At 53.4% G+C, this 23,105-nt stretch overlaps 1 protein-coding gene across 3 annotated transcripts; it reads left to right on the top strand.

Annotated features, from left to right (window-relative positions):
• Positions 1–8,708: 8,708 nt before the first annotated feature.
• Positions 8,709–22,538, top strand: COPZ2 (COPI coat complex subunit zeta 2). Of its 3 annotated transcripts, none has more exons than XR_005591633.1 (10): positions 8,709–8,860; positions 10,398–10,472; positions 12,094–12,175; positions 12,862–12,953; positions 13,327–13,382; positions 14,149–14,226; positions 15,086–15,137; positions 15,223–15,343; positions 18,392–18,430; positions 21,016–22,538. XR_005591633.1 is itself a non-coding variant. In XM_039516955.1 (9 exons), exons 1-9 carry the CDS (start codon positions 8,741–8,743, stop codon positions 21,061–21,063), a joined length of 642 nt encoding a protein of 213 aa, XP_039372889.1. In that variant the 5' UTR covers positions 8,709–8,740; the 3' UTR covers positions 21,064–22,538. The 3 variants fall into 3 exon arrangements, 1 of the variants encoding a protein (XP_039372889.1); XR_005591634.1 differs by having other exon boundaries at positions 10,404–10,472; XM_039516955.1 differs by lacking the exon at positions 15,223–15,343.
• Positions 22,539–23,105: the final 567 nt, after the last annotated feature.

The raw sequence follows: 23,105 nt of genomic DNA on the forward strand, positions 1-23,105 counted from the left end.
TCTGAGGGCCTTGAAACTGCCCGCTGCAATCGCAGGGGCCTCAAAACCATCCACTGCCATCGCGTGGGCCTCGAAACTGCCCGCTGCCCACCTGGGGGCCTCAGAACTGCCTTTAAACTGCCCGTTGTCATCGTAGGGGGCCTCAAAACCATCTCTCCCTGGACCTTTGCGTCATAAACCGGTTTATCCCCAAGCAGTGAAAAGCTCATGTCAAACACACACAGTAATGGGGTCCCTCGGCCTCCTGGAGCCACCTGGGCTACCCACCTCTCTCTGGGAACTGCCCTTTGGTACCAATACACTCTCCACACTGTTTTTCTGGCAGGCAAAAGACAAAACAGGTGCGAGATCCAAGATGCCCGTTGCATGGACACATTGCACCACCCAAGAGGCTGAATTCCAGCAAAAACTTTGCCTCCAAAAATCCCTTACCCCCAAATCCTCCTGTGGAAGGCTACAGAGTAACCAACTGGCGCAGGAAATGCTGATGATCTTGGAGACCCCGGCTCCGGCACAACTCCTCTTTCCAGGAACAAACCTCGAACAAAAACATTGGCGTGCTCTAAACCGAGCGAGAGATGGGATGGCAAAGGCTGGAGACTATATGACCAAGTGGAAGTGGAGGAATGACCCCAAATGTGAATGTGGAGAGAGTAGGCAAATATTTTAAAGCTGCCTGGTGCAGTGTCCTCTGTCAACATCCTGTACTCCCAAGGAACTATTCGAGATAAGTGATCACACCAGGTTTTGGCTGCGGTTTTGCAGCAATAAGCTATGGTGATGATCCTCTTTATTATGAAGCAGGCATAAGATCTTCACAACCCCCACTACAAGGGCTGGAAATGCCCCTGCCCGGCACCACCGAGAAGCCTCAATCCATTCTCTCCCACCCTCAGGGAGGGTCAGATTAGGGCATTAGCACCACACAGGGCCCCACAAAACCTTAATCCCTCTCTGGCATTAGGTGCTATAGGGAAATGCGTAGGGCTCACCTGAATACACCAGAATCTCAGCTTTCAATTAAAAAAAAAAGTTTCTAGCCCTCAGGAGTGCAAAGAAAAGCTTTAAACAACAGCTCAGAGGTGCGAACTGACCCTTTCACCTTCGCTCTGAAATTTACTGCTATCCCCAAGGCCATGGCATGGGGCCTGCCTAGGGCCCAGCTTGTCTTAATCTGGCCCTTTCCAAAATGCTATTTCTAAAGTAGCCAGAATCCACAGGAACTTCACCCACGCTGACGACTTTGTGTCAAAACGTGTCCTTATCAAATGCAGCTGCAGGGCACCCAAGCACCCAATGCCACATCAAAATGCCAACGGCCCAAACCATCGCTGCCACGGGACATACACCTCTACCCCGATATAACGCGGTCGTGAGGAGCCAAAAATCCCTACCGCGTTATAGGTGAAACGCCATTATATCTAAGGCGGACATTTGGGAGCTGGGCTCAGCCCACCAATTTACTGCATGCAGGTCACAGCAGGGCGCTGCCAGCCTCGGCTTGAACTTGGGAGGGAAAGGGTCTTCATCCTGCTCCCCAGAGCCATGTGTGAAGTAGGATGATCAGCTCCCAGGGGAGGTGGTGGAATCCCCGTCATTGGATTAGGGGTACTTGGTCCTGCCTCATGGCAGGGGCTAGGACCTTGAGGTCCCTTCCAGCCCTACATTTCTGTGAGTATTAAGCTTGCCTCCCTCTGTAGTAGGGCTGTGGAAAATGGCCCTCAACCGGAATGGGAAGGATCACAGAGATTCATACATTTTTAGGCTGTAAAGGATCACTGTGGTCATCCGGTCTGCCCCCCGGAATTACACAGGCCAGAGGACTTCCCTGAATGAATTCCTGCTGTGGTAGATCAAGAGCATCTCTTTTAGAAAAGCATCCAATCTGTTTAGCTCCAAGTGCCACCCGCCCTTTAAGATGGAACTTTCCCAGCAATTGTCTGAAGCTGGGTGGCTAACTGAGGGTGGATCCATCAGGAAGCTAAGGCATTTAGCAGCACCACCCAGCTGATTGCTATTTATATAACGCCATAGCTGCATAGAAAACAGCCACCTAAAACAGACATCCTCAGCCCCTGCCCCAGGGAGCTTACAGCCTGGCAGACAAATAGGATGTTTGAGGCAACAGTGCAGGCACAGGAGGATGCGGAGGCAGTGCTGTATAACTCTGAAGCCTGATGAGGATGGGTTATGTTGAAACATGAGAATGGCTGGTGAGTCCTTGATTTAACGGCAATTGCAAACCTAGGTAAAGTCAATGGATGAGCCAAACACACTTGATCAGATTCAACAGAAGGTGCAATCAAGCCCCCTTTATATAGGAAACAGTAATTATCAATGGAGGGACTGCCCAAGGCACATGGCAGGTGGCTGTGGGCTTTCCCTGATTGTAAATGCAGGGACTAAGAGATTGGTTTTGCAGCTGCCTTTTGTGTGAGTTAGAGGCTGAAAACCTGGAGAAACATTTGTGAGAGTGACCCTGAGAGGGAGAAGGAGGTTTTTTGGGTGCAGAGCTCCCTGGACAGGCAGACTGGGTGATTTCCGAACAAGGAGCCTGCTTTCTGTTGTCTCTGCTGTCTGCAGGTGAACAGGACTTTGGGTGCATGGTATACAAGCCCAAGCAACGAGGACAAAGCTGATACAGGTGGGCCACTGAGCACATACACAAGCCTACATTTTATAGCTCATCACCGGCTAATTCCGGAAGGTCAGCTGTAAATAGGGTGACCAAACAGCAAATGTGAAAAATCAGGACAGGCTGGAGGGTAATAGGAGCCTATATAAGAAAGACCCAAAAAGCAGGACTGGCCCTATAAAATCGGGACATCTGGTCACCCTAGATGTAAACTCCTCCTATACTGTTCGGAGTGGAAGGTGGATTTCCCCTAGACTGGCAATCAGGTCTCTGATTTCATATGCAGCCTCAGTGTCAGGATAATTAGGGTGTCAACCCCACTGGGGTTAACCACATTTACAAAAAGGAAAGGAAACAAAACTTCTCTCCAGCAAGCCAGTCCCCTGAGCAGCAAAGCAACTGTAACTGCCTGGCATTCAATTCTCCCCGCAGCATAGAGAGTCCTACATAGAAAGGAAGTGCAGAAGAGGGGGGTGTTTGATGCAATCCGATCTAGCTGTCCCTGCGTGGATTTATTTTTAGTTTCGTTTCTGAGCTATTTGAAGGGAGTTGCTAATGGCCAAGTCATGTGATGGCTGATTAACCGCCGTGACCGCTCCCCGCATTGGTCTGCACTCTTCAGAGTTAAACTGATTTGGGGACGCTAAGAAGCAGCCAAGAAAGGAATTCTATGCCCCTGATCCTGGAATCCAAGCCAGGCAGTCGGAATCCTAGCGCCCATACGCAGGCCCCATGAAATCAACGGCCGGGGGCCTGCCTACACGAATCAGCTGGCAGGATCGGGGCCTGTGTAGAGACCGAGTTCTACAATTATTATTATTTGTAATACCGTAGCGGCTAGTCCTGGATCAGGACCTCACTGCGCTAGGCGCTGTACGAACACAGAACGTAAAGATGGTCCCTGCCCCCAAGAGCTGACAATCTAAGCATCCGTGATACTGCCCAGCCGGGTTTATTTGAACCTCAAGTATCAGAGAACCTTGTTTATCCAAAGTATGATCATGGCCCACAATACTCACCAATTGCGCTGAATAGTCTCTCAACTCCTTGCACACACCCCCTCTGTCCAGATTAATTCCGTTTTCCCCATGCCAATCAGACAGTTGCAGTTTGGCTGCAAATCATGTAATTTAGGCTTTTCCCTATTGCCTTGCTCTGGTATCATTTACCATATTATATAGAGAGGGCTTGGCTGGACTGGTCTAAACGGCCTAATGACACCTCTAAATGTGGGACTGGCCTAGTGAATTTAGTGATGGGATGCCATCCGTTCAAATTCAGTCGAGGCTAAAAATCATTATTACCTGCTGACAGCTGTTCAGTGGAATGAGTTTGGTGGGTCGCAACTCTTAGTCAATTTCCAATGAATAAGCATCCCTCCATCACAAGACTCTGTCTCAGAATGGACACGAATTGGCCTTTTCTTAGCAGTCTCAATAGAGAGAGAAAGACCTCCAGCCCCTGTAGCTGTTTATCCATCACCTTTCACCAACGCTTACATTCATCAGGATTATTTTTTTTAAGGCTTCTGCTCTCCATCCTCTTTTCATGCACAAACACCTTCATCTCCTGCACTGAGGTGCACGCCTGGTTTAAGGCCTAGGCCTTTTCCCACTGACATCAAGAGCAAAACTCCCCTGGACTTCAAGAGGGCTGAAACAAGACCTTGCTAATTGATGCATCCCTCGCATTTTGCTGGGAGCTCTGTCGGGGGCTGGAAAGAGACAGCCAGCCTTCTTCAGAAGCAGCATGTGGCAGCCGGGAATGAAAAGGTCGCAGCATGCTGCAGGAAACTGAAATACCCACCAGCTGGCTGTGTGGAGGGACAGCACAGCTTGGGTGCGAAGCCCTTAATAATAACCACCATACTTAGACACTGGGCCCAAGCCTGTGCTGTGGAGGTGCAGCAGAGAGGAAGCAGCTCAGGAGAGGGGTGGCTTTAAGCCACCTTTTCTCCTGCAAGATTTTGGGTAGCCCGATGGGTCAGTGCAGCTCCTGGCGTAAGTAAGAACAGCCCTGGGGCTGCTCTAATTCACTCTGCCAGAGCACAGAACGCTCCTCCACTTCCCTTGCTGTGCCCAGCACGCTCCCTTTGCAGTCTCTGGCACTAGGAGGGATGGGAGGCCGAGGGAGGCCTGCCTGTGCAACCCTCAGCTCATCTCGGCGGGAGGCAGAACTTTCCCAGGGGCTGGTCCAAGACCATCTCACACCTCCCCATCAGGGCTGGCTCCAGGGATTTTGCCGCCCCAAGCAGCAAAAAACAAAAACAAAAGCCGCGATCGCAATCTGCGGCAGCTCTACCGCCACCACTTCAGTCTTCAGCGGTCCGAGAGGGAGTGAGGGTCTTGCCGCCGAAGAGCCGGACGTGCCGCCCCAAGCACCTGCTTGCTGGGCTGGTGCCTGGAGCCGGCCCTGCTCCCCACTTTCTGTTCCAGGGACAAGGCGCATTTCTTTGACCCGCCTTCTCTAGCATGAACCCAGAGCAATGTGTCTATTTTCCAAACAAAACAAAACCCAGCCACGATATGACACTCCGCTGACATGCTCCTGCCCCTGGGAAGAGGCAGGGAGAGGAAAGGCCACGATGCACACGTGGTCACGATGCTCAATGACGTAACGGGAAGGCGCTCGGATCCTACAGTGATGAGCAGTAGAAGAACCTCTATAGCACAGGACAGAATGGAACAGACCAAAAGCGTAGTTCCTCAGGAGGGGTGAAGTGATGTCGTTTATTGCTGGTGGCTTGTCCCCTTTATTCAAACGCCGAATGCAGTGGTCTTTTTTAAAGCGAATCAACCCATTCCCAGCACGTGCGCGCGCACACAGACTGACACACACAGGTTAAAACCTTTCCATTGTCCTTTTTAACCCTTCAAGCCTGGAGTCTCCCACCCTGCAATATTTCCCCAGGGCCGCAACCTTTCCCATCAGTTTCCAAACCGATCCAGACAACTGGACCCTCTGCGTCTAACATCAGTATCTTTAGCAAGTTCATTAGGCCTCACGACAATGGAGGAGCTGCCCTGGGTTTGACTAAAACAGCTCCAAAGACATGGCGCCAGATTCAGATCATGCATAAGCAAGCCCAGGACCATTGACTTCCATGGAGCTTGCACTCATTTACCTAAACTGAACTTGGCCCAATAAATTCCAGTGTTACAGGGCTGAAAGGCTGTAACGTGATGGGAACTGGGAGCCTAAACCTCTAATTCTGCCTCTGTCACTGACTCTTCCGGTGGACAATGGTAGCTACCTAATTCACCGGGGCACTGTGAAGCTATTTTAGATACTGTTTTCTGAATCTGACTATGAAAGGGGCTAGTATAACCTACCGGTTCAGTGGCCTACATACGAGGATAAGAGCCTACTGTTGCTGCCAGTTAATGGCTTTACTCCTTTAGCTCAAGTGGTAGAAGTCTGTGCATTTATTCCAGAGATTCTTGCATTCAATCTCCAGTGATGACCTATGTGGTGGATGGGAACTCATTGCAGCGGGTGACTCATACACAAATAAAGACTTGGGTACACAGTGCAGTCTCGATGTGACAAGGACAGCGATCAGTTGTTCTCCATGCCCAGTGAGGATACGACAAGGGATCAGCTTGATCTGCAGCAAGGGAGATTTAGGTTAAATATTAAGAAACACTTTCTAGCTCCCAGGGTAGTGAAGCTCTGGACTCGGCTTCCAAGGGAGGTTGTAGAATCCCCATCACTGGTGGGTTTTAACAGGGTGGGTTGGACAAACCCCTGTCAGGGATGGCCTAGGGTTATTGAAGCCTGCCTGCGGGGGGATGGGTTAGATGCCTTCTTCAGATTTCTTCCAGCCCAACATTTCTATGATTCTAGGTACAAGAGAATGGTCCCAATGACTGTGAGATATAAAAGGGAAACTTACTAGAGGGGAGGAAAGAGCTTTTCCTCCACAGAGAAGACTCGTGGCTGGGCATTTTCTAAAGATGGGGGTGAATCCTACAGTCCTCGCTCGGGCAGAACTCCCAGAGACAGCAGTGGGAGTGAAGCCTCAGCAAAAGTCTGCAGGATTCGTCTCTCGTGGGGGCACAGGCATTATTGGAAATTCACTATAACAGCTTCAAAAGTTCAAAGCTGAAAGGTCAAAATATGGGCCACAAATTTGCAAAAGAGCCCATCCCCCAGTCCTCAGGGCCAGCTTTTCAGCAGCCCCCTACTCTGACCCTCAGCACCCAACATGCTGGGAACTTTAGAGGATCTGTCCCCCAGTCACCAGTGCAGGAGTCTGTCTCATTCCATCTCATTACTTGCCTGCAATCCCAAAGGTGACAGCAAACAAGGAAGTAAAACAGGTGGCATTTCTGTGAGTCATTGAGAAATCTAGCAAGCAACCTGGTTACACCATTTCAGCAGCGTCGGGATGAGTAATGAGACTTGAATTACCTAATGGCAAAAGAGAGAGTGTGGTGTGCAGGGGTGTGTTAGGCTGTACCTGGCTATTCAGCCGCACACCAAAGAGCACAGAGGTGTGAGGCCCAGAGAAGGAAGCTGAGAGAGAATTGGTGGGAGTACAGGAATGTGTCCTCTGTAATATTTGATGGTCGATGGCAGGACAACAGGTGCCGTCGAGGACCGGCAAAGAAAGGATTAACGTTAGTGTGTCTGCTGCTTCTTCTGCATCAGTGCCAAAGGCAAATGCTGTGAACGCAGCACAGACCACACTGAAAATGATTGCCCTTGCGGCTACTGCACCTGATCTTCTAATTCCCCTTTCAGATGTACACCCACCTATTCGGTCCAGCCCAACAACCTGCTCCACAGGAATCAGCTACTTCCAGAGGCATGTGCAACACATGCCATCCCATAGAGACTGCGCTCTCCAGACCCTCAGGATGCAGGAAGGAGGGAGAGAAACAGAGGCTTCCCCGTGGAGCTATTCCAGAAAAGCCGTGATCTCTCTTGTCCCATCTGACTCCTGATGACAAGTGCCCTCCACCCAAAAGGCAGCACTCAGATACTGGGTGATTAGAGAGATCACTTTCACCAGTCACTAAACCTTCTGATCACCGCCACTTAAGTTCTCATAACCCGAAGCCCCAGCTCAGAGTAGATGCCTGCCTGAGACGTCACACAATTGACCACGCAGAACCCCATAAAACCTTGATGCAGCCTCCAGTCCTCTCCAGCCAGCCTGGTTCCTGCTCCTCAGCTATTAGCTCCCCGTTTCTCACTCATTCACTTACAAGCCTATTTCTCTCCTGTGCCAATCCCAGCCTGTTCCTGGGTCCGGCTGTGAGTATACACAGACACACCCACCCACTCTCTCTGCCCTGGATTCTTCTGATGTTTCCATGGCTCCCATCCACAGGGGACACAGCGGCCCCCTGAGTTTGAGCCACCGGATCCAGGGATCGGGTTAGCTGGGAGCTCTTCCACAGTGGAGCTATAATCCTTGTCTTCCCATGCCTGCTGCAAAGAGCCCCCGTGTAGACACACCTGTGGGCCATCTGCCAGGCCTTCACCTTCTGCCTGCCCGCAAGCCCAGGCGACACATACATAACTACATGGACTCACCTGAACCACCACATCCTCCCATCTTCCCTGTTATTTTTTGGTGGGGACACAGCTCTCCAGATCACCCACACTGCTGCAGGCTGCCCTGGGGTCCCCCCAGATCCTTCCTATTATTGCAGGGTGGGGCCCATTGAGGGAATAGCCCTCCCCCACTTTTCTCCCCCCCCATTGCTGACTGTAGAGGAGACAGGTTAATGTATTCGGGGGGGGGGTACCCTAGGTCCCTCCATTATTTCTGAGTTTGGTGGGTGCGGGGGAGACTCCTGATTTTAGCTACGAGCTCCCCCCTCATTATTGCAAGGCTGTTGGGGTGGGGGCAGGCTGTCTCCTATTGCGGGTGGAGGGATCCCAGTTGGGGGGGGACCCCCCATTAGTGTCGGTTGCCCTGGGGGGAGCTCTCCTTAGATGATCCAGTGGAGAGGGCAGCCCAGCCCCCCAGGACTGCAGCCCCCCCCCCGCTACGCCCTTCGTACAGCTCCCAGGGGGCGCGGCGCGGCTGCCCCCCAACCCCCCCGCGGTGCATGGGGCGGAGCGGCCCGGCCGAGCGCTCCGTGCAGCGGGATGCAGCGGGCCGAGGCCCGGCCACGTCAGCACCCCGAGGGGGCTGCCCCGGGGGGCGGAAGCGGCGGGGAGCGGGCAGCTGCAGCGGCCGCGGGAGCCATGGACCCCACGAGGCTGCTGGTACGAGGGGCTGCGGGGACGGGAGCGCGGTCGGCTCCCCTGCCCCGGGCCCGGGGGCTCCGCCAACTTCCCGGCCGCCGGGCGAAACTTTCTGCGCTGGGAGCTCCGGGGGCAGAGCCGGGGCGGGGACCCCCAGGGGGGTTCCGGGAGGTTGCAGGGGGAGACCCCGGTGCGGGGACTCCCAGGAGGCAGAGCCCCTGGGGCCGAAGAGATGGGGGCAAAGGGGGAAGCGCTGGGGAAAAGGGCAGTGCCAGGGGGCTGGAGGGGAGCCTGCTGCAGCAGCTGTTCTCAGGGGGCCTGGTGCCAGGTCCCTGTGAACCGCCCCGGGCCAGGTTCTGGTGCCAGGCTCCTCTCTTGGCTCTGGTTCTGGTGCCAGGTGCTTGTGAACCGTCCCAGTCCAGGTTCCGGTGCCAGGCCCCTCTCTCAGCTCTGGTTCTGGTGCCAGGTCCTTGTGAACCTCCCCAGTCCAGGTGCTGGTGCCAGCTCCTTAAGAACCGTCCCAGTCCAGGTACCAGTGCCAGGCCCCTCTCTCAGCTCTGGTTCTGGTGCCAGGTCCCTGTGAACCGCCCCGGGCCAGGTTCTGGTGCCAGGCCCCTCTCTTGGCTCTGGTTCTGGTGCCAGGCCCCTCTCTCAGCTCTGGTTCCAGTGCCAGGTCCTTGTGAACCGTCCCAGGCCAGGTTCTGGTGCCAGGCCCCTCTCTCAGCTCTGGTTCTGGTGCCAGGTCCCTGTGAACCGTCCCAGGCCAGGTTCTGGTGCCAGGCCCCTCTCTCAGCTCTGGTTCTGGGGCCAGGTCCCTGTGAACCGACCCAGTCCAGGTGCCGGTGCCAGGCCCCTCTCTCAGCTCAGGTTCTGGAGCCAGGTCCCTGTGAACCGTCCCAGTCCAGGTCCCGGTGCCAGGTCCCTGTGAACCGTCCCAGTCCAGGTTCTGGTGCCAGGTCCCTGTGAACCGTCCCAGTCCAGCTCTGGTTCTGGAGCCAGGCCCATCTCAGTCCTCTCGGCCCAGGTTCTGTGGTACACTTGGACTTGGACTCTGAAGCAGTCAGTGCATGACAGAACTTGGGTTTGGATGGACCCTTTCGCAGATCACCCCTTGGCCTCAAATCCCCTCTGGCCCTGGGCCTGAGGCTCCAGCATGGAGCGGGGCCTTTGGCTTCACAGGGCTGGAAGTGAATCAGAACAAGGCCAGGCGCAGAGAGGGCCAGGCTTTCTGTGCGCTTTCACTGGGAGGAAATGGTGCTGTGGCCCCATTTCAGGCTCAAGGGCAGGGCTGCCCAGAGGATTCAGGGGGCCTGGGGCAAAGCAATTTTGGGGGCCCCTTCCATAAAAAAAACTTGCAATACTATAGAATACTATATTCTCGTGGGGGCCCCTCTGGGGCAAATTGCCCCCCCCCCCGGGCAGCCCTGCTCAAGGGGTCACTCTGGGATGGGGGGCGGGGTTGCAGACCCAGTCTTGGGGCACGGGTGGCACCTGGGTTCTGGACATACCTTGGGGGATGCTAGATGCAGCCTCTGGCTTCACGCTGTCCTTGTGTCAGTTTCAGGAGCCTTCCCTCTACACAGTCAAGGCCATATTCATCTTGGACAATGATGGACAGCGACTCTTAGCCAAGGTAAATGCCGCCCACCTGCCCTAGAAGAAAATCCTAACCCCAGGTCTCTGGTGTCCCAGCAAGCTGGGGAAGACGCTCCTGTGGGGTGAGCAGCAAAGCCAGGGGCATCATGGCTTTATGGCGGCCTCTGCCCTTCTAGACAAGGTTAATTTCTCTTGTGCCGCAGCCTGGCGTGCGTTTAGATGTATAAAGCTACCTGGGCAAAAGTTACGTCCTTGGCCATATGGGTCAGCATAGAGGGCACCCGCCAGGACTCCTGGGTTCTATTCTTGGCACTGTGTGGCCTTGGGCAAGTCATTTCACCTCTCTGTGCCTCAGTTTCTCCCATGTATAAAATGGGGGTGATGACACTCACCCAGCTCTCAGAAGCTTTTTGCTAACTGTAGCTGGGACGCATGCTAAGCACAGATCCAGTTGCAGGATTGGGTCCTGTGATTGTAATGTCCCCATGCTCATCTCCCAGCTCCTGGGCGACTGCCACTGACCTGGGCCAGTAGACCTCCTCAAAACACAGTTCCTCCATGAGGCATGTGTGCCCTGTAGGTACTTGCTAGATAAGGCAGCAACCTCATGAGCCTACAAGGCCTGTAAGACAATAGCTTAGCAGCTAACCCTAGATCGTAAGTTACCACAAGAGAGAAAGCTGCTGCAGTGACTGAACTGCTGACAGGTAACCACAAGATGCTAGTCTGTAGCAGTTTGGGATGTTTTACATTAGGAACATCAGCAGATGTCTGACCACAAGAATGCCATGGTAACTAAATTGACGTATATGCTAATAGCTTGAGTTAATCTGATAGTGACCTATGGGAGAAGGGTACCCCAACAGTAGCAGGAATGGAGACAGCAAAGCAAGTGACTGATGGGTTTTGTTTGCTTCCTGTCATGTTAGTTCCATGATTTGTGTGTGTCTGTGTGTGTGTTAACACTTAACTGTATATAGGTGTTGCCTGATCTATTGATTGTGTATTAATTACATTGATTACACTCTGAGGTTTGGTAGGTTCTTATCCCAATATCATGCCCAGTATTATTATTATCATCATCACCAGTGGTCGTCCACCTGGCCTCTCCCAAGGCTCATAGGCCGGATTGTTGACACCCTAAGGCATACTCCATATCTTCCTACTGTATTTTCCACTGCATGCATTCGATGAAGTGGGCTGTAGCCCACGAAAGCTTATGCTGAAATAAATCTGTTAGTCTCTAAGGTGCCACAAGTCCTCCTGTTCTTTTTACGGATACAGAATAGCAGCCGTGTTAGTAACAGGTACAGTACAGGCGGGCATGATGAGCAGCGATCTCATCACACCTATCCAATATCCAGGTTTTGGGGTCACCACTACCCAGGCAAGTTTTAAGGAAAGAATTTGAAGAGGGACAATGAAGCGGCCTTGACTTGCTGAGATAAACAGTGATCCCAAACCTATTTATGGGACGATTTCCCAGCCAAACTGTTCTTTAACATGCCTGTCAGTATTGATAGCCTTTCTGGGGTCTCTGTATTGATTCTCTGTCCATGATTGGTTCCATCTAGCCAAGTTCTCCTTCCTTTCTCTGCCTGTCCCATTGGTTGGTCCCATGGCTGCTGTACTAACTCCTTTGTTCCCGTCCCCTGCAGTACTACGACGACACCTTTCCATCCACGAAAGAACAGAAGACCTTTGAGAGGAGCGTTTTCAATAAAACCCACAAAACTGACAGTAAGTAGCTGAGTGTTGGGTAGGGGACCAGAAGATGGAGAGGAGGGTTTACCTGTATGTTCCTGCAGGCCACTGGCTGTTTGTATCACTAGGTGCTACATGAAGTTTGTAAGCAGTTGTGCATCCCTTAGGTTGTGTGATAACATCTTTCTCCCACGGGCATTGCAGTCCAGGGAGGGGTCACGCTATTGACGATAACACCCTGGAGGTGATCATCTCAGATCACTCCAAAGAAATAGCACGAGGACGCTGGCAAGGTCTGTACAACGTCTCATGTCACACAACTGCTGGCCCAGGAGGTTGACAAGCGGAACTTGCAACACCTGAGATGAGGGCTTTAGCTCAGCCCCGTGCCATTTACGATAGTGCGTCCATGGGTGGGTAGGAACCTGAAAGACGTGGAGAGGCTTCAGGAGTCCCAGAATGCACTGGGGCCGTCACAGACACATGCTGGCAAATCAGAACCAGCGTTGCCATGCTGGGCACACTGGACTGTTGATGGCAAAAGGAGACGACCAGGAACTTTAAACATTTGATGCTCCCATGGTGTGGATGCTCTGCCCACTACCCTGCTGTAGGGGTGAGCCAGGCTTCCTGTCCCATCTCCCCGTCTAGACGGCCTGTTCTTAGGTTACAGAGATCTGTGCTCAGCAACAGCCTAACGCTCCTCCCTCTCGTTGTGTCAGGTGAGATCGCCTTTCTGGAGGGGCTGACCATTGTCTATAAAAGCAGCATCGACCTCTTTTTCTACGTGGTGGGGAGTTCCCAGGAAAATGAGGTAACTCCCTGGGGCCCGCTCCTCCCAGAGGATAACAGAGCGGGAGGGCCAGCTCCATGCTGGGAGTTTCTTCTCTTTCCCCACTCTCCCCACTGTGGGAGAGAGGCGCTCCGTTCCCACTCACCGGGCCCTGCACATGGATGGCCCTTCACGTCTCCTCTTCCCTGACGTGCCCAGGGTCCCAATGCATGAGCCTGTTCCTAGGAGACTCGCGGACGCTGCAGCCATGGCTTTCTGTCCAGCTGCCAGTAATAGGATTGCAGTCCGTCAGGCACCCCGAGACCCAGGGGCTGCTGGGAGAGCGAGCGTGGAGGGGAGGTCCCTGTGGGCAGCTCTGTGCCGTGTTGACCTATGTCTCCTCCTCTTCCTTTAGCTGATGCTAGTGGCAGTTCTCACCTGTCTCTTCGACTCCCTCAATCACATGTTACGGTGAGTATGTGGCCACGGCCAGAGCTCCCAATCCCGTCTAGCGAGATTGCCCAGGGACAGGCTCCAGGGTCCCAAACTGGCTCTGATAACATCAGCGCTTTGCCTTGCCCCAGACCCTTCCACCCAAGGGTCTCAAAGCCCTTTACTCACATGAAGGAATCAAACCTCATAGCCTGAAAGCCAGGGGTATGGGCAGTGCCTAGCACACCATGGGCACTATAATAATATAATAATAATAATAAAAACTAGCAGAATACCTCAGTAGCAGCCCTCTGTGGGGTGGCTGCTATGCTCTCCATTTTACAGATGGGGAAACCGAGGCACGGAGCGGGAAAGTGACTCACCCATGGTCACCTAGAGACTCAGTGGCGACGCCCGGGAGTCCTGACTCCTATTCTGTGCTGTAACCACTAGATCTAGATCGCACCTGCTCTTGTTGCTGGAAGGGAACCCAGGAGACCTGGCTCCCAGCTGATTGCTCTCAGCACGAGACCCCCGTATGCTAGGCATGCCATAGAGCTGGAGACCAGTTCCCGCTGCGGGGCCTTGGAATGAGACGGCGAGTGGCACCTTTTCCCCCACACATGAGGGCCTCTGGTCTCCTGAGCAGCTGGTATTACTCTGCTGGGAGGAAAAAGGGGGCTGGGAGTGGGGGGAGGTCTCTGCAGCTGCGCTGGGACTCAGTGCTCCAGAGCAGTGCTGGGTCTGAATGCTGGTGGTACGGAGCGTCCCAAACTCTCACCGGCTCATGCTGTCTTGCCCTCAGGAAGAATGTAGAGAAGCGCTCCCTGCTGGACAACCTGGACGGGGTGTTCCTCGTGGTGGATGAGATCGTCGACGGGGGGTGAGGCGCCGTGTGCAGTTGCTCTCTGGGGCTTCGCTCGGAGCTGGGGCGGGGAAGAGAGGGAGAGGGCAGACGGGCTAGTCAAGCACTGAGGGGAGAGAGGCCAAAAATCTGAAGGTCCCAGGAGGATGAGGGAGGCATCAGAGCCAGGGTTCCCAGTACAGTGTTGGGTGCGGCCCGGCTGCTGGCTTGGGGCGGGAACCTTCCGTCTCTGGGTCTCCAGTTCAAATCTAGCCCATGTCGGTAGTAACCCAGAGCCTTTACCATCTGGTGGCTGCTGATGGCCAACGTGAACTGAGTTTGGCAAGTCTCAGTCCAACCCCCAGTGAACCAACCACAGCCACCGTCAGCGCTAGCCGACCCCTTTGTCAGCCGAGTACCAAACAGGCCAAGACAACAGAACTTCACACCCACTGCTGGCACCACGACCCGGTTATTACATCACACACCTTGCTATCCAGAGCTCTCAAAGTGCTTTGCAAAAGAGGGCAGTATCACCACCCCCATTTTACAGGTGGGGAAACTGAGGCACAGAGAGGGGGAAGTGACCTGCTTATGACCACTCAGCAGGCCAGTGGTAGAGCTAGGAATTGAACCCACAACTCCTGAGTCCCAGTCCAGTGCCCTACCAGAGCTGAGGCTTGCTGGTGGGGAGGAGGGAAAAGCTTGCCCTGCTAGGGCCTATGCTGTACACATTCCTAGGGCAAGGAGAGGGGGTCAGTTTCCACGGCTGTCCATCTGGCCCCTTGCCCCAGCTCAGAACTCATGTCCCATTTTGTAGCAACGGGGAGCACCCTGAAAGCACCCTTAAGAGAGCTGTGATCTGATTGGAAAATCCCATTGCTCCCCCTGGTCCTAGGGTGATTCTGGAGAGCGATCCTCAGCAAGTGATCCAGAAGGTGAACTTCAGGGTGAGTGCTTCCCGCGGCGCCCCTTCATTTCTCTGCCCTTCGAGCCCTCTGCTTTAATCTCCCTCTTTAACTCTCTCCACCCCAGACGGTCTCGGAGCCGGCGGCGTACGGGTTTGTTCTCTTTGATTACATCGCCAGTAACTCAAAGCAAAGTGAATCCGTGCCTGCCAGCGGTGGCAAATAGGCAGCGGCCAGCTGGGAAGCAGGTGTGAGGTCACTTCCTTCTAAGCATGTCACACATGGCCCCGCTACGTGGCCATGGGGTGCTCTGGCGGGCTAGCTGGGTAGGTCACACCCTCTTCTGCATGCCACGGGTGACTTTGAAGTGGGCAGTCAGGCTTGGAGAGATTCTGTTTTCATTAGTAATTATTATTCATTGTCAGTTTCTGCCTCCTTCCCCAAATCTTTAACAAAACTGACACAGAGGACGCGGGAAGGGACAGATTTTCACATGAATTCAGCACCCAACAGCTCCCATTTAGGCACCTAAACAGAGCTGCTGGGCTTTGAGCGCTTTTTAAAATGTTCCCAGTAGGATACCGTACTCTCATAGAGAACTAGAGTCTCCCGCTGCCTTCACCGGTATCCGACAGGTATGATTATGGAATATTAACGACAGCACATGATTTTTATCAACAAACCTATTGCACATCTCAACTGTTACTAGCTTTTGACTAACTAACAAGGAGTAGCCACATTTATTTCCTGCCAGGATGGAGTTTGTTGATAAAAATATTGTAAAAAACAAACAAAAAAACCAAAGTTTTCCTAAATAAACATCAATCGCCTTCAAAACGGATTGAGGCTAATTGGATCGTTCCAAGCCTGGAGTAGCCGTGTGTGCTTGCTTCTGGGGTTGTCCCATTTGAACTCTGGGCTCAAGGAGAGATCCAACGCTAACAGAGTGAGAATTTCGCTGCCTGCTAAGGAGGTTTCGGCAATACCCATTTGTACTGAGGTTGTCCCCGGACAAAGTTCACGTCAAGGCGTAGCTGGGTCCCGAACCTTGTGGGGTTACGGTGTAACAACTCTGCCCATGACGCGGTTATCTGGTCATTACCAGCTTCTGACATGGTTGTCCCGCAGTGGAGGTTGGATGGTCTAACTGAGTAGATGTAATCAAATTAACCAGTCGTCCTGCCTCCTAGGCTTCTGGCCGGGAGGATATCCCAGAGCACGCTGCACGGGCAGTCCTGTGCACCAATAGCTAAGGCATTGTGGGATAGCCAGCAGAGTTTCCCAGCATGCTCTGTTGTATGGCAGGGGTGGAAAATCCAGCCTGGTTGACACAGGGAAAATGGTGCTACGTGAACACACTGAGTCACATTAGCTGTGCGCTGTCCGCTGAGCACGTCCAGAGCTACGCTTGCCGTGCTTGTACCAGGGCCTAAATTGGAAGCAAAGGGGAGAAGTAGAACTGTCCCAAGCAAGACTTGCCTCTTCCACAGCAACTGATCTGTACTGATGCAATGGGAGCCCAGAGCTGCCCGGGCATGTCATTAGCCAGAGCGGAGGCGGTTGTTCTGCTTGAGAACAGAGTAAACAAATACAGCGGACACGCCAGCCGCATCGGCGTTTCCTAATCCAGCTCCCCATAAGATTGTTGGAAACAGCTGTGACGGGAGGCGCTGCTATCTCTGGCGCGCTTGGTGTTTGCGTAACACAAGCCCTGGGCCGATAGCAGCATGGCCACAGGCAGCTGGGAAGGAGAATAGCATTCCACCGCCGTGATGTCACTCCAAGGGGCTCCAGGGGGCTGAGCACTGGACTGCAGGGCAGCGTGGACAGCTGAGCGAACCTTCATCATGGGTTCTCTTGCAGTGTGCATGTGTGTGGGCCAATGAGAATAACCGTCGTAATGTCGTGCATGGCTCTGTCTGAGGATCCCAAAGTGCTTCATCTCATAAAACCCCCATAAGACAGGGGAGGGCTCTGCCGGGTTCACTCCACCCACGGCTGAAATGCAGCCACCTCTGGGGTGGAACGTGGCAGCTGTTTTAACAGCCGCATAGCACAACAGGAAGTGCAGCCTGTTTCATTCAGGTGAACCTACAGAGGGAATTTAGATGGGCAGGACACAATCACCTGACTGGGAACAAGGCCAGGACATTGGGGTTAACGCCCCAAAGTGCCTACAAGTCTTTAATGCTGGCAAACAGTCATAATGACCTCAGGTTTGTGTGTCGCCCCAAATCTGACCCTCCAGAGAATAGCTCACCCTAGCCTCAGTGTAGCAGGGTCCTTGCTGGGCCCACCTGGCTCCTGCCCCCCGCTGGGCTGAGAAAGTCACTCAGAGTCCTTTGTTGCAGTGCTCACCTGGTGCTTTATTTTACAAGGAGTGTTCCCACCACCGTTTCACCACAATACACACAATCCCTTTCTGCTTGTCTGCCAGCAGGAGAGTGGGGCCAAGCTACTCCTCCCCTTAGTGCAGCTTCCCTTCTTCCCAGCTCCCTGGCTTCCATCCAGCCCCAGCCTGATGAAGCAGCAGCTGTTCCAGGTTCCCCAATCAGGGCCAGGTGATCTACCCAGCTCCAATTCACCTCCCTTAATTGGAGCTGGAGTGACAGAGGGTTGGCCAAGCAGCTTTTTGCTCAGCACCCTGTCACGCTCAGGCATTGGCTTTAGGGGCTTGCTAAGGAATGAGGCAACCAAGTCTCTATAAGTGCTTTTGAAAAATCTCGCCAGGTGTTTCATGCAGGGTCCCCCATCCAAGTGCTGAGCCAGGCCTGCATCTACCTAGCTTCCTTGTAGTGATGGGATCCCAAAGCAGGTGGCCTGGCTGTAGGTGAAGGCGCACGCAGACCAGCTAGCGCCCTTGGGGAGTGGTGCAGGCACACAGCACCCTAGCAGAGGCTGAAAGCAGAGGCCAAGCGGGGCCTTGCCCCGGTGGGCTTCTCCATCACATCTAGTGGAGGGGAGCTTGCCCTCCAGCCTGTGTGATCTCCCCGCCAACGCACACAGCCCAGCCCCAAGCTGCACCTACACAGAACGGCCAGCCACGCTTCCGCCCTCGCTGCCAGCCTGCACCTCCCGCCAAGCCAAGCCAAGTGGCTGCAGCTCAGAAAGGCGCAGCCTGGGAAGCCGCAGGTTGGTTTCTGTCTCCTGGCCATCATCACCTGCACCATGAACACACTATAAATTATCCAAGCCCCTCTGATCTGCGCCCCCCTGTCTGATCCATCACCTCGCTCCCATCCCCTTCCCCCAGCCATCTCCCTCCTTAAGCCTCCCTGTCCTTTTCTTTCCTTTAGGTGGACGACAGCCCTCTGTCTGAGCAAAGCGTTGCCCAGGTAAGAGTCCCAGGACTCCCCTTTCTTCTCTGCGGGCTGGCGTGGGAGGGCAGCACCTGGGCGGTGGAGGAGGCCTGGTGAAAAGTGACCTGCCCCTGGGGCACCAGCGTGGAGGAGACAAACACCGTGCGCTGCAGGGATCAGCTCCGGGGCACACTGGGCTAGCCAGGAGCACCCGGGCAAGGCTGTGTCACACAAGGAAGCATAGTGGGTATTCTATAGTCCCAGTCCCTGGGGGCACCCAGACCCTTGGAGGGGCGCTTCTACCCCTTGGGGCTGTCTGCACGGAGGGGTTTGTCGGAATCCCCCCTCCCCTTGCACCTGTAGCATCAGTACAGCACCTGCCAACACTGTCAGCCTTTAAATCACCAGCTACCACTCAGAGCAATGTCCGTGTCGATATCCCTTTCCGTGGCCAAGGAAGCTTCCGAGCCCCCCGTGATGTGTATCTTTATCCCCATTTAAAGACCTTGTGGCACAGAGAGGTGAAGTGAATTAGCCAAGTTCACACAGCGTTTCAAACGCAGGAGGGAGAACTCACCAGTCCTGATTTAAAATCTTCTGCTCTAACCCCCCCAGCCGACACCCACCTCCCTCTAGACTAGAACCCCAGAGTCCTGACTCCCAATCACCAGACCACACTCCCCTTCCTGAGCCAAGAACAGAACCCAGGCGTCCTGACTCCCAATTCCCCCGCTGTCACCAGTAGGCAACATTTTGCGGGAGTGGGGACAGGAGGTCGGGAAAACATCGGACTAGAAACGTGCTATGCCTGGAACTCACATGCCACTAGCAGGCTTTGCTCTGCTGGGTCCAGCCTTGTAACAACGCGCCTGAGCGCCCACAGCAGGTTTGTGAGTCGTCAGACCAAGCCCCCAGCTCCACCTGGTTCCTCAAATAGCCACTCAGGATGGTGAAAGTGAGTGGGTGGCTTGGAAACAGGGTGTTCCTCTCTGGGCAGGCTCCTTACATCACATGCTGGGGGGGGGGGGGTTCTCCAGGCTGCTGGAAAGGCAGGGTCTACCGGGGAGTATCAGCAGGAACCTTGCAATACCCCTCACGCGCTCTCTTCTTGCAGGTCTTTCTGTCTAGACTAATCCTGTCAGCATGAGCCCTGTGGCTGTCCGTGTCTAACCCAGCACTAACCACCTTCTCACACCGGGCAGAGTAAGTGACTCCCACAGCTGGGCCCATCTCTGCACATGCCTCTGTTGCCTGTGGCTGCAGCACCCAAGTCACTTCCCTTAACCCCTTCCTTCCCTCCCCTCCAAAGACCCAGCTGGAAAACACCTCCTTGCCCTGGTGTCTGCTCTGTATACACAGTGCAGCCAGTGCGTGCGGCCACCTGCTGTGCCCGCTCACCTCTGTGCATGGCTGGCATCATACCACTCGTAGGGAATCGCCTCTCTTCTGTACTCATTCCCCTTGCTCCAGGGAGCTTAGCGTGTTTCCACGTGCCCAGCTGTGCAAATCACCGGGTGGTCAGGACGGCTGGATGGAAAAGCCAATTTGAGATTGAGGGCAGGGTGGCTAAAAATGACATTAAGCCATGACTAGAGAGGTTCTTTGACAGTCCGTGGTCACCTGTTGTAATGGTCCCAACCACCGGATTCCCTTTGCTGGCTGCTAAACGCACTCTGTGGTATGTAATTGGCATGTGTATCCAGGGTGATCACAGCTTGGAGTGCCCGGTCAGGTGGACAGGTCTAAAGCCAGTTCCCATCAGCACTGATGGCTTTGCTCCTTGGAAAAATCTACCCTCTACGTTGGATCAGGAACTGTATTTGGTGGACAGGTGCGAGGCCGGGTTTTAAACATCAGTTCCAGCCAGCATTTCCCCTGAGCTGCGATATGCCACAAGTACTCCTGTTTTTTTTAGAGCCCAATGTGAAGGCCTCCTGGATCCGAGGATGTTCAAACTGGGGGTTCTTTTTAGTATCGAACTCTAGCCCCAGCAAACTCTGGTGGTGGGGTAGCACCTGCTGATTGGTTCTTAGTGTCCAGGATGCCGACTGAGGCTAAAATGGGGTTCCCGGACTTATTCCTGGAATGGAGTTTGCTGGCTCGGGTAGAGCCCTCTTCAGCTGGAGGGAGGGTCACTGAGACCTGGCGAGATGAGAGAAGTGCCTTCCCCCAGGGCATTGCAAAACTGCTGCATCGTCCTGGGCACCTGAGCCTGGAGGGCTTTCGAGGACAAGGGGAATCTATGGCTGTCGGGTCTCTGGGAATTCAGTCCCTGTTTCCTTCCAGGGATGGGGGGAACTGTAGAGATAAACAGGCAAAAGGAGCGAATTCACCCCCTTGCTACACAGGGGCCACTCCTCGAAGAGGCACATCTGCCACCTAGTGGCTGTTTGTGGGAAATCAGGATGCAAACCACCCTGCTTGCCTCATGGAGACATCAGAAATCTCCCTCTCTTGAATGGGGCAGGTTTATGTTGGCACTAAATGGGTCTCTTGGTGCCCGTGAAGGAGTCCCGCTGAGTTCATATGGAGTCGTAATCCGTTTGCAGAATCCCCGAGGCTGTGGGGCTTAATGTCTCTCTGTTTTTCTTCTCCTTTCCCTCCCCCCACTTCCTTAATAGGTTCTGCAATCTGCCAAAGAGCAAATTAAATGGTCCTTATTAAAGTGAACGTCCCAGAGGAGAGCGCCTGGATCCTCCCAATTGGATGGGTCTGAACTGCGACGGCAAATGATTCCTCGCCTTATTCGATTAGCCGTTTGCAAATTGGCATGAAAAGTCTGATAAAAGCTTTTGGGTAGGATGCAAGATGGCTGACATTGGCCGCGCCTCCTGGGGGAACGCCAGCCTTCCACGGACACGGGTTTAAACCCGGTCTTGGTACCATGAAACTCTCTGCATGCTAAAGGGGAGGGTGGGGGTTGGGAGAATTAACTGGTTAACAGACCAAATTCTGCTCCTTAAACCAGTGTAAATGAGGAGTGACGTCGATGGGGTTATTTCAGATTGACAATGGTGTAACTGAGCAGAACCTGACCCAAGATCCATAAAGAACTCCAGAACTCCTCAGCGTTATTACAGTTATTTAAGGAATTAATAGGCGGATTGATCATTTGTAGTTGCACCACCTCAAGCGCTGCACAAGAGTCAATTGGAATTTGTTTGGTACTAGCAGAGCCAGAACATAACCCTAGTTGAATCTTCAGTTTCACCAGTAAAGAGCTGGCTCCTTCTTTTGCAGGGCTGTCACTAGTGCCTGCACACTTGATCAAAGCAGCCAGCCGATGCTTGCTTGCTCCTCAGTGAGGGTCGGGCCCTATAGACACAGCCTGAGGCTTTCAGAACCATAGGAAGGGATTTGCATGCCCTTTTCTCATTCAAACAAATGGGGCTTGGTCATCCAGGTGGCCCTAGGCTCTTTGGAATATCTCAGCCACTTCCAAAATCTCTTCCACTGTCTCCCAAGGGAACCGGCGCTTCGATCCCTTTTGGGGATGGCCATGCCTGTGCAGAGGGTCGGCGTGAAGTAAGTGCCACTGTCACTCCTCCCACATGCAGGGTGGGGATGAGTGTACAGGAATCATTGTCACCCTGTCAGAGTAAGATTCAAAACATCCCAATGACGACCACTAATAACCCCCCAAGCTCTTACAAGGTGCTTTTCATCAGTAGATCTCAAAGCACTTTACAAAGGAGGTTAGGTCATACAGATGGGGAAACTGAGGCACCGAGCGGGGCAGTGACTTGCCCAAGGTCATCTAGTAGGCCAGTGGCAGAGCTAGGAATAGAACCCAGGTCTCCCGAGTCCCAATCTAGCACTCCAGCCACTAGGCAGCACTGCCTCCCTCACGTAGCTTTGGCTGTCGTTAATTTTGTAAAAACAATCCTGCTGCAAATAGCTGTCAGCTCAAACATCACTGAAGGACCCAGCTACGGTAAAAATCTTATTTTCAGAACAATCATTTCCTTCCCTTTAACACCCCAGATTATCAATAATAAGAAAAAAAAATGAAAACCAAATGAAGGGGAATTGGCTAGCTGTGTGATACTTCATCGAGGGCTTGGTACATTTCAATCCATTTCTGTAAACTGGGCATGCCCAGCTTCTTTTATGCTCAACAAATAAAGTTTTATAGCACATGGGTCATTTTCCCCTATTGGTCTCTCCTGTCTGGAATGCATGTGGGTGCCGGCGTGCTCCTATTACTGTGCCATGCAGAATTAAGACTGTCACTTTTTCCATTACAGGGCTTGATTTTTTTGAGGGGTTTATAACTCATCCATTAAAATCACTCCGGACACAAGCACAGCGTCAGCCTGGGATGTGTCTATTTTTGTTAAATGTTTTTCCTTCGGTGGCAGCAGCGCTCCCGGGGAGCCTGCATTTGTTATCTTTGCAGTGAACTTCTGCACCCTGCGGCTTCGTACCATGGCTTTGAGGGGGCTGAAATATTTATTTTACTTCGGGACAGCAGATTTATTTCATGGCCTAGTGTACATGAAAAATGGCCCGGGTCTGCCTTCAGCCCGCATGGCTGCTGCGTGTGTCCTCACAGCACTGTATGGCCAGGCGTCTCTCTGAGAGAAGGGAACGGCTGGTGATTTTTCATTAGGAGCCGCTAGAAGCGACGTGGATCAAATGTGTAAGTGTTCTAGGGTGACAAGATAGCAACTGTGCAAAACCAGGACGGGGGTGGGGAGGTAATAGGCGC

This window comes from Mauremys reevesii, linkage group 27 (genome assembly GCF_016161935.1).
Source record: "Mauremys reevesii isolate NIE-2019 linkage group 27, ASM1616193v1, whole genome shotgun sequence".
Taxonomy (NCBI): domain Eukaryota; kingdom Metazoa; phylum Chordata; order Testudines; family Geoemydidae; genus Mauremys; species Mauremys reevesii.